Source organism: Mandrillus leucophaeus, unplaced genomic scaffold (assembly GCF_000951045.1).
Source record: "Mandrillus leucophaeus isolate KB7577 unplaced genomic scaffold, Mleu.le_1.0 Scaffold262, whole genome shotgun sequence".
Lineage (NCBI taxonomy): Eukaryota > Metazoa > Chordata > Mammalia > Primates > Cercopithecidae > Mandrillus > Mandrillus leucophaeus.
The window spans coordinates 4,137,779-4,149,284 of record NW_012102721.1 but is presented as its reverse complement, the minus strand read 5'-3'; the positions used below and the strand labels follow the sequence as shown (position 1 = coordinate 4,149,284).

Sequence of the window (11,506 nt, the reverse complement as noted above, 5' to 3'; positions counted from 1 at the left end):
AAAAAAAAAAAACAAAAACAAAAAAACAAAACAAACAAACAAAAAACTTGTGAACCAAACCTTGAATTTTAGATCTTTAAAAACTTATTCTAAGTGGAATAATGTTTCTCATTTTTCTAAGCAATGAAAAAAAATACGACCCAGATTATCTTCACCCATGAAGAGACTCCTCTTTGTTGGGTGGGAGTGGAGGAGGGCAAAGGCCCAGCCTTAGGGGAGGGCTTCAGTGAGGTCCATTCTATCAGAGCCACCTTTCTGGATATAAAATTGCATGTGGCAACAGACATACTTTATTTTCTCTTGACAGACCATAGGTAACGGGTTCTGAAACAGATAATAAAAGCTGTGCTACTCATTTAGAAACACATTTTAGTAAGATGTTAAAAATATAGGAGAGGTAGATTTTTGTCTATGCAAATGAAGCTCTAAAACTAGTTTCCTGGGCTTCCAACCACACTGGCATCTCAGCCCCCAGAACACAGGCACATGCCCCTTCCTACTCTGGACCTGGCTGGGGTGGGCAGAAGGTGGGAGGGGGCAGGAGAAATCAGAGGTGCACGTTCTACCTCCATACATTGAGAAAGGAAGTCCCTTCCCTCTTCAACCCTTCCAGGATGCCCTTGCCCTGAGGTCAAACTAAGCTCTTTGGATGAGTCTGCGATGCCTCCAGGGTCTCATCGATCCCTGCCGCCTCCTCAAACAGCAGGGACTTTCAAACCTTTGAAAGCAGCAGCCAACATTTTGCAGATGAAATCTTGCACACCCTCTTCAAAATGGGCCCTAGCTGAGGTGGATAACAGAGGGTGTTCAGACTGCTGGTGCCTGCCCTCCCTTGACCTCCAGCCCAGCCATCCCCTCCCCACTGCTGTGGGACTTCCTTGCCCCACACCACAGACAGAGCTAGGTACCAGGGCTCCTGTCCTGGGGAGGGAGAAGTGTCTCCTCCAAACTCCCTCTGCCCCACGCTGGAGTCCCTGGCTGCCTTTCCTCATCCATTCCTAGTGCAGGGAACTCCCAGGCCGTGGAGAACTCCCAAGGGACAAGATGATGACAAAGATGCTCTGCTTGATTTGACCCAGCAATTCCATTACTGGTCATACATCCAAAGGAATATCAATCATTCTGTTACAAAGATACATGCACGTGTATGTTCATTGCAGCACTATCTGCAATAGCAAAGACATGGAATCAACCCAAATGCCCATCAATGACAGACTGGATAAAGAAAATGTGATACATATACACCATGGAATACTATGCAGTCATAGAAAGGAACAAGATCATGTTCTTTGCAGGGATGTGGATGGAGCTGGAAGCCATTATCCTCAGCAAACTAACACAGGAACAGAAAACCAAATATTGCATGTTCTCACTCATAAGTGAGAGCTGAACAATGAGAACACATGGACACAGGAGGGGAACATCACACACTGGGGCCTGTCAGGAGTAGGGTGGGGGGAAGGAAGAGCATTAGGAAAAGTATCTGATGCATGCTGGGCTTAATACCTAGGTGATGGGTTGATAGGTGCAGCCAACCACCATAACACACGTTTACCTATATAACAAACCTGCATATCCTGCAAAGTTTCACCAGGACTTAAAATTAAAAGATTCTCTGCTTGATGGAACTTCAGTCAACTTCCTGAGGTTTTTTTAGGGTCCATATGTGAACTTCCTTCAAAAATCCAGCTCCAGCAAAGAACCCTGCTAAGTCAGTTTAGTGAGAACTCCACCCTCGATATCTGATGGGTTACCTCACCCTCCACTATCCCCTGGATGATGTTTGATCACCCCAGCCTGTCCTCAGCAAGGGCAGTTTAGCCAGAATCCCCCTCACCCCTGATGTTTCCTCTTAGTGATTTTCTACCCATGGACCCCACTCTTCTCCTGGGCTATCAGTTCCCACTTGCCTGTGCTGTAATCAGAGTGGAGCCCAGTCTCTCCTATGCCGCAAAGTCCCATTGCTGTGGAGCCTATACCTATTGCAATGGTCCTGAATAATCTGCCTTTCCATCTTTAACAAGGGTCTTCAAATAACTTTTTAAACCATGGAAAGCAGGTGCTGCCTTTCTGGGAAGGATTTGGGGCAGTGATATTACCTTGTAGGCCCTTTTAAAAGAAGCCTTGTGATACCTCACCCATCTTTGACCTATATAGCCTTTCATTCAAAATGGTGCTTTTTCAAAAAGCCCAGGATGTGAACTTGAAAGGTAATTCTGGAAGCTGACCTTTAATGAAGTTTGTTTAATCATAAACTCTTATAGCTGGAGCTAGTGCTGCATCTATTAAAAACTTTAAAGGGTACGGCAGGTACTCATATCTGATTAGCATCTGCACTTCACCAGGTGGCCATTTGTTGTCTAAAAATGTTGGCATTCAACAATGTAATGAAAATGTTGGTCCTGGATGATGAAAAAAGCCTTTCACACAGCAAGGCAGAGGATAGTGCACTCCACTGTGGGGCCCAGGTCTCCCTGCACCACTGACTAGGGCAGGGGTGAGGAAGTGGTGGGCCACACCTCAGCCCAGAAGACGTGGTTTTTCCCGGGCACTTCAGAGGCTCTTTTCAATGTTTGCAATCACGGGGTCTCAGAATCTGCCAGGATTTAATAGGACTGGAGGAGACCAGAATTTTCCAGGATTTAATGGGACTGGAGACCAGAATTCTCCAGGATTTAATAGGACTGGAGGAGATCAGAATGGACTCCCCAGAGGCCTCAAACCTCCATTCCTTTCTGTCACTCAGAGTGACATATAAGCCTCCTCCCCACCTTTTTCACAGGGGGAGTTCTTATTGCAATGATCCTGTGTCCCCCTATCATTGTGAATGCGCTGTGTTGGGACCAGTTAGAATTATGACAGAGGTCCCAGAGCCTCCTCCCGAAGACCTGCCTACCCAGTGAGAGGATTTCTCAGCAGCTGGTGACCCGTCATAGACACAGGGGTTTCCATATGGAGGTGATAGCAGTGAGGTGGGAGGAGAAGGAGGCCCACAAAGAGGGAAGCAGGAGACGAAGCAGACCAGGTGTCTTCTCACCCTCAGCTGCTGCTGCACTCCCCATGCTCTCCCAAACACCTTTCCCCCTGCAACTGCCTCCCTCTGAGTTCTGGAGCTAAGAGAGCCTGCAGGACTTGGGGGCCCCTGGGGACAGAAAGGGAGGAGAACAACCGCATCAACAGGGTTTCCTTCCCAAATCCTGTCCCCAGGAACCCCAGCTCCTGATTCCAACTCAGCTGCCCATCTCCTAGGGGCTATGTGGTACAGCCAAGTCAAGTGCCCTCTCTGAACCCCAGCGTTCTCAGCTGTAAAATGGGGAAATCAGCATATCCATCTTGCACTGTGACTGGCAAAGCAAATATTCAGTAAAAGGTAATTGTTTTTATAGCATACACAGTGAGCCTTGGGGTTGAGCCTTATAACTTGTTTCAACCATGTAAAACAACAAATATTAAACAACCTTTTCCTTGTTTGAACAACCGGCACCTGGAATTCATCTGAAGAATTTGCTGAAAGCTTGGTGGTTGTATGAAGAGATCCATGAAAGTCTTTGCTATGGTATGAATGTTAGAAACTTGATCCCTGATGGAACAGTATTGGGAGAGTGGCCTAATGGGAAGTGTTTAGGTCATGAGACTTAACTCTTAGGGATGGATTAATGATGATTAGAGGGCTTGAGGTTTTGAGGTTATGTGTTCCAGCTCTTGCTGTCTCACCATGTGATACCTTTTGCCATGTTATGATGCAGCAAGAAGACCCTCGCCAGACACAGCCCCTCAATCTTGGACTTCCCAGCCTCTAGAACCATGAGCCAAATAAACTTCTATTGTTAGTAAATTACCCAGTCTGTGGTATTCTGTAACAGCAATACAAAACAGACTAAGACAGTCTTTATTTTTTTCTAAACAAGGGACTTCATTCATCCCTTGAGGACATGGCCAAAGGTCCTCGGCACTCAAGAGATTTGCTTCACCTGGCTCTTGTAAGAGCTGATCATCCCATCTATAGCATTCTACACATCCTGTCTTTACAAGGAACTCGTGAATTCTCTTGCCTTCTGACTACGAGTACTTGTGGGAATCTTAGAGCTGGTTCACATCAAAACTAAAGTACAGACACTGGGACAAACACCGGAACAAACATTGTTTTATTGCTGACATCATAAATAGCTGCATTATTCCTTTTCAGGTACACACATTTTAAAATCCATTAATGAAGAATCAAATGTCACTTTTCTTTTTCTTTTTCTTTTTCTTTTGATACAGAGTTTCACTCTTGTTGCCTAGGTTGGAGCACAATGGCACAATCTTGGCTAACTGCAACTTCCCACCTCCTGGGTTCAAGCGATTCTCCAGCCTCAGCCTCCCAAGTAGCTGGGATTACAGGCACCCATCACCATGCCCAGCTTATTTTTTGTATTTTTAGTAGAGATGGGGTTTCACTATGTTGGCCAGACTGGTCTCAAACTCCTGACCTCGGGCAATCCACCCGCCTTGGCCTCCCAAAGTGCTGGGATTACAGGAGTGAGCCACCACACCTGCCCAAATGTCACTTTTCAAATTAGGAAATATTTCATACATACAAAAACATATATATATATAAAATACAAAAAAGGAATGAAGAAAAAATGAAGTGAACACCTATGTATTTACCTAGGTTCTCATCTAGGTTAAGAAACATATTATTGCAATACTATTTTGCCCAGTTCCCCAGTTTGAACCCCCAGGCCCATTGAATCTCCATTCATTTCTACTAGGGGAATCACCCTACTGAATTTTGTGTTTATCAATTTCTTTCCCTTTTTCATAGATTTAGTATATATTTCTGACTATACATAATTTAGCTTTGGTTGTTAATGAACTTTATGCAAATAAGATCTGCAACTGGTTTTCTTGCCTAATACTTTGTTTCTGAGAGTTATCCGTGTGGATACAACATTAGTTCACCATCTTTCATTGTTGGAGGGCATTGGATCACATGCATACACCACTGCACGTTTATCTTTCCTCCTATCAGTAGGAACTTACAGAATTTCCTATCAGTATTTGTTTTCTTTTTCTCCAGGCTTTGCAGTAGAAATAGTGCTTCTCTGAACATATGAAGGTTTTTGGTATGTTGCAAGAGTTTCTTTAGGGCACATACTTAGCAGCGGGATTTCCGGGTGAAAGATTTTCATATCTTCAACATTACAGCATGATGTTGAAAAGGTTTTCAAAGTGATTGTACCAATTTATATGCTCCTCTCATTCCCTCTGCCCCCAGCAGATCCCCCATTTTGGCCATACATACTATTGAGCAATTTTAATTTTTGCCAGTCTGGTATGTATAAAATGGTAGCTCATTTCTAAAATTGTGTAAAATATACATAACATAAAATTTATACTTTTACCATTTTTCAGTGTACAGGTGAGTGGCATTAAGTACATTCACACTGTCATGCAATCATCACCACCATCTATTTTCAGAACATTCTCATCTTACCAAACTGAAATTCTCTACCCGTTAAACACTAACTCCCAACCCTCCACCTTCACCTCTTAGCCCCTGCCACCTACCATTCTATTTTCTGTCTTTATAACTACTTTGGACTTCTCTAGGGACCTCATAATAGTGGAATCATACAGTACTTGTCTTTTTGTGACTGGCGTATTTCACCCAGCATAGTGTCCTCAAGGTTCCTCCACGCTGAGCACTCATTTGGTTTTGTGTTCCACTTGCTATAATGATGTGGTGGGGTGTGTGTGTGTGTGTGTGTGTGTGTGTGTGTGTGTGTGTCTTTAAAAGGGATTGCTTAGAGGATTTGGCCTTCTGGGTCAAACTGTGGGATCTGACTAAGCGGTCTCTCAATGGCTCTTGTCATTGCATCTGAAGTTGGGACTTGAAGTCCACAAGGCAAGCATTTGGGAAGGGAAGAAGGTTATAAAATGAGGAAAAACAAGCTGGAACCAATGAGCATGAGCTGGAGCCCACAAGGCCAGACCACTGCCTGTAACAGTGACAAGAGGGTCAAGCTGGGCCTGGGGCAGGGGCTCATCATCTTGAACATACACACCTGGCCCTGGAATCAGACAAGCTGATAGAACATCCAGGGAAAGGCGGAGCACTTGCAGATTTAGGCATTCTTCTTTGCTTTATTTTGCTTGGTTTCACTGAGTCATCTCCTCCCTCCTCTCATCCCATTTTTTAATTATTTGGGTTGGGATGCTAATCATATTATTATTATTATTATCATTATCATTATTATTATTATATATGCTTCAAATCCTAAGGACCTGTGCTACAATTCACCTCCAGGGCCTGTCAACAGTTCCGTATCACATTTCTCTCTGTCACTGAAACTTCAAGCACCATTGGATCTGCTGGGTCCTATGGCCCAGGGGTCAAAGCAGCTTGCACAGCAGCCTGGCCTGTCGTAGAGCCTTCTCCTGTTCTGGGACCCGCTCAAAACTAGCATCTTTTCAGGTCACTCAGTAAGTGGGCCAGAGTAACACATCCAACTGTTTTGCCTCTAAAATCCAAAACAGAGGCACAATGCTGAGAAGGCATCTTTGGATTTTAGAGGCCGAGGCTGGTCTCGAACTCCTGACCTGGTGATCCAACCCCCGGTTGGACCCCCAAAGTGCTGGAATTACAGCCACCGCACCCGGCCAGGAGAGGACTTTAGTCATCAAGTGGGGAGGGCGCGGAGGTTCACGTCTATAATCCTAGCACTTTGGAGGCCAAGGTGGGTGGATTGCCTGAGCTCAGGAGTTTGAGACCAGCCTTGGCAACACAGTGAAATCCCGTCTCTACTATAATTCAAAAAATTAGCTAAGCATGGTGGGGGGTGCCTGTAATCCCAGCTACTCAGGAGGCTGAGACAGGAGATCCCTTGAACCCGGGAGGCGGAGGTTGCAGTGAGCCAAGATTGTGCCACTGCACTCCAGCCTGGGTAACAGAGTGAGACTCCATCTCCAAAAAAGAAATCAAGTGGATAGGATGACCCATTCTGTAGATGCCAGTCAGCCTTTCCCCGGCCACTCCTGTCATCACCCAATGGGCTCATGGACAAAGTGGCCTCGGTGGCAGGGAAGGATATTATGCATGGACTCAGCAACATGGACTCCCACTGACCAAGGCCGAACTGGCTACAGCCACAACTGAGTGCCCATCTGCCAGCAGCAGAGACCAGCACCAGGGCTCTGATATGGCACGGTTCCCCAGGATGATCAGGCGGCAACCTGGTGGCAGGCGGATTACACTGGACCGCTTTCACTATGAAAGGGGCAGCATTTTGTCTTTACTGGAATAGACAGTCTGGATGCAGATTTGTCTTCCCTGCACACAGTGCTTCTGGTGGAACTCACAGAATGCCTCATCCACCATCATGGTATTCCACACAACATTGCTTTTGACCAAGGAACTGACTTCTCAAACAAGCATGGCAATGGGCTTATCCTCATGGAATCGACTGATCTTCCCATATTCCCCACCCCCATGAAGCAGCCGACTTGATAGAATGGTGGAATAGCCTTTTAAAGACGCAGTTACAGTGCCGGCTAGGTGAAAATGCTCTGCAGGCTGAGGCAAGGTTCTCCAGAAGGCTGTGTATGCTCCAAATCAGCATCCAATATGCGGTGCTGTTTCTCCCATAGCCAGGATTCACGGGTCCAGGAATCAAGGGGTGGAAATGGGAGTGGCACCACGCACTATTACTCCAAGTGGCCCACTAGCAAAATTTTTGCTTCCTGTTTCTGTGACTTTACGCTCTGCTGACCTAGAGGTCTTAGTTCCAGAGGGAGGAATGCTGCCACCAGGAGACACAACAGTGATTCCATTAAACTAGAATTTATGACTGCCACCTGGCCACATTGAGCTCCACATGCCTCTGAATCAACAGGCAAGGAGAGAGTTATGGCATTGGCTGGGGAGACCGATCTGGACTATCAAGGAGAAGCTAGACTACTACTACTCCACCAGGCAGGTAAGGAAGAGTGTGTCTGGAATACAGTGATTCCTTAGGGTATCTTTTAGTTTTACCATGCTTGTGATTAAGGCCAATGGAAAACTACAACACAATCCAGGCAGGGCTATTAATGGCCCAGACCCTTAAGGAATGAAAGTTTTATCACTCCATCAGATTAAGAACCATGGCCAGTTTCCATGCTTTCCGAAGGCAGAGGGAACGTAGAGTGGGTAGTGGAAGAAGACAGTTACAAACACCAGCTATTGCCCATGCAACCTGTTACAAAGCCTTAGATTGTCATGAATATTTTCTCATTTTTTTCTAAATACATTTGTGCACATATTTGCATATACAGTATATATCTCTGTTTTCTTTTCTCTCATATTCCCTTATTACACAACTTAAGGTGTATTGACATTATATCATTGTATTAAGTATTGTTAATTTTACGTTATGGTGTTTTAGTTATGGAATACCAAGGAGAAGTGTAAACACTTGAGAATTTTACATCCACTTCTGGGGAAGGGCTTAGGGCATTTTTTGGTTGTATGTAGAAGAGTTTTATCACATTAGGCAAAATTATTACTTTGCTATTGTCTTTAGAGATAAAGTATGGTGTAAGGAGATGTGTGGGTGTGAAGTTGACAAGGGGTCAACTTATGGTATATATATATATTCACGCTTAGGTAAAACTAAGGTCTCATTCTGTCATCCAAGCTGGAGTGCAGTGGCACAATCAAAGCTCACTGCAGCCTCAAACTCCTCAGCTTAACTGATCCTCTCACTTCAGCCTCCCAAGTAGCTTGGGCTACAGGTGCACACCACCATACTTGACTAATTTTTTAAAAACGTTTTGTAGAGGCAGGTTCTTGCTGTAGCATCCAGGCTAGTCTCAAACTGCTGGGCTCAAGAGATCCTTCCACCTTAGTCTTCTAAGTGCTGGGATTACAGGTGGGAGCCACTGCATCCAGCCATGGTTAATTTTATGTGTCAAGCTGACCTGGTCATGGGGTGCCCAGGTAACTGGTTAAACATTATTTCTGGGTGTCTGTGTGGGAAGGTGTTTTTGGAAGAGATTAATGTTTGAATAGACTGTGTAACACTCATTGCCCTCAATTTGGGCAATCTGTTGAGAGTCTGAACAGAACAGAAAAGGGGAGGAAGGTTGAATTTGCTCTCTGCCTACTGTGTGAGCTGGACTTTGATCCTCTCCTGCCCTCAGCACTCCTGGTTCTCAGGCCTCCAGACCTGGACTGGAATCTGTACCATCTACTCTGTAGTTCTCTGGCTCTCAGGACTTTGAAAGCTACAACACCAGCTTTCCTGGGTCTCCAGTCTATAGATGGCAGAATATAGAGCTTCTCACCCTCCATAATTGTATGAGTCAATTGCTTATAATAAATCTTTATATATATTATAGATAATATTTATTACATATAAGCTATGTATAATATATATCATATCTGTATTATATTATGCATATAAATATGCATGTTTATGTGTATATTATTTATATGTATTTATCTATAATATATAAGATATTTATATTTATAAATAATATATAGAAATATAGATGTGTGTATATACATGTGTGTGCATATATATGTGTATGTAAATATTTGTATATCTCCTGTTGTTTCTGTTTCTCTGGAGAACCCTGGTTATTAATATAAAAGGAAAAATAAATGGTGAATGAACAACCACTACAAGAGATCTGAGTCTGTGGCAGCACTTACTCCCTGGTTTGCGGGTGGAAGTAGCAGGCACTAAACACACTGTCAAGACAGAAATAAGTGAGTTGCTGCCGGAAGACAATTGGACTTGACCTGTGTGCTGGAGGCGGTCTTTGAGGGTCTCCCACTGGGGCAGACTGGAGAGCAGGGCAGTGTGGGGGATGGGGAGGGCTGGGGCATATTTGGGACAATCCCTGTTGTGGGTGCCACCAGCAGACCACAAAAGGTGCCAAAGGAGGGAGTGAGAGGGAAGGGTTTACTAGGAAAGTCCTGCCAGACAAGAGACTTCCAGGAGAGCTTCCTAGGAAGGGAACAGTGAGCCAAGGCAGCCTGGGATGGGACTGAATGGGGCTTTTTTCTGCTTTCACCTCATTTTAAAGCAAATCATGTTGATGTTGATTTGTATATTATGCAAGGGAGAAGAAAGCATGCTTCCCCTCTACCCTTCTAGATTCTTCAGGAAGTCTACAAATTAAATTGACATCAAATAGATGAACAAGAGAAAAGCTGTTTCAATGTATGTACTCACAGATGGGAATCCCACAAGAATATGAGACTTAAAGAGCAGTCCAGGTGATTGGGGGGTCCAGTGCCCGGGCTCACCCCTGTAATCCCAGCACTTTGGGAGGCCAAGGCAGGTGGATTGCTTAAGCCCAGATTGGAGACCAGCCTGGGCAACATAGGGAGACCCCCATCTCTACAAAAAATTAAATTAGCTGGGTGTGGCGGCACTCACCTCTAGTCCCAGCTGCTCGGGAGGCTGAAGTCGGAGGATTACTTGTGCCTCCGGAGGTTGAAGCTGCAATGAGCCAGGATTGAGCCACTGCACTCCATCCTGGGCAACAGAGTGAGACCCCTTCTGGGGAAAAAAAAGGTACAGCAGCCAGATGATTTGTCACTCAGTGACACAAAGAAATGGGGGTTTGAGGCTTCTGGGGAGCGGTGGAGGAGTGAGGGGAGCGTAAGGAGAGGAGGTGTCTGGTAAACACAGGTTGCCCAGTGAGGCAGATAAAAGTTTCCCAGGTGACAGAGGTTGTCGGGAACAGCTCTCTTCCTGGTACAGATATGTTGACTAATGAACATTTCCTTTATAGGTGCAAATTTCCTTTACAAAAGAGCAGTTTCTCAGAGGTACTCCGGTGTCTGCAGTTTCTCAACATAACCAGTTCCAAATCATCAGTATGCCAAAGAGGACTATTTTGGGGTAGCAGCTTCTGGTCTCCTCCAGTCCTACTTGGGGTGGTGAATTCTGGTCTCCTCCAGTCCTATTAAATTCTGGTGAATTCTGAGCCCCCGCAATTGCAAACATTGGAAAGAACCTCTGAAGTGCCCAGGAAGAGCCACGTCTTCCTGACTGAGGTGTGTCCCACCGCTTCCTCACTCCCACCCTGGCCAGTGGTGCAGAGAGACCTGGGACCCTCCTGGGGAGCCCTTTCCACTGGACGCTGGTGGGGGCCAAGAAAGGCCAGCCTAGGCGGACTGGGGAGGGTCTTGGGCGCCCGGCGCTGTGTCCCTGCCACTCGTGCTTGGGCCAGCGGTCCCCCAAGGCTGACTCCTGGGTCACTGCACAGAGGCCACACTGGGTTCCCCGGAGGCCAGGACGGGGCCGGCCGCCTGCAGGAGCTCGTGAGGTAGCAGCTCCGGGGGCTTACCCAGGACTCGAGGAGCGCTCCCCGGAATCCCCCTCCTTAACCCAAACTCGAGCCCTCGGGCAGCGCTGCGCCGCGGACCCGAGTGGGGCAGGCTGGCCGCTGGGGTAGGGCCCGGGAAGTGCCCCAGAGTCCCTCCTGGGTCCGGCCGCAGCCGGGGTTGAGCCAGACTGGGAACCCG

The 11,506-nt window shown here is 46.1% G+C and overlaps 1 protein-coding gene across 1 annotated transcript in view; it reads left to right on the top strand.

Moving 5' to 3' along the window:
- Positions 1 to 7,735: 7,735 nt before the first annotated feature.
- TMPRSS2 (transmembrane protease, serine 2) overlaps positions 7,736 to 11,506 on the top strand; it is a 56,109-nt gene continuing 52,338 nt past the window's right edge. Inside the window, exon 1 of the mRNA XM_011984191.1 lies at positions 7,736 to 7,961. Coding sequence (XP_011839581.1) covers positions 7,892 to 7,961 — 70 coding nt within the window. The 5' untranslated portion in view covers positions 7,736 to 7,891. The remainder of the gene's footprint in view (positions 7,962 to 11,506) is intronic.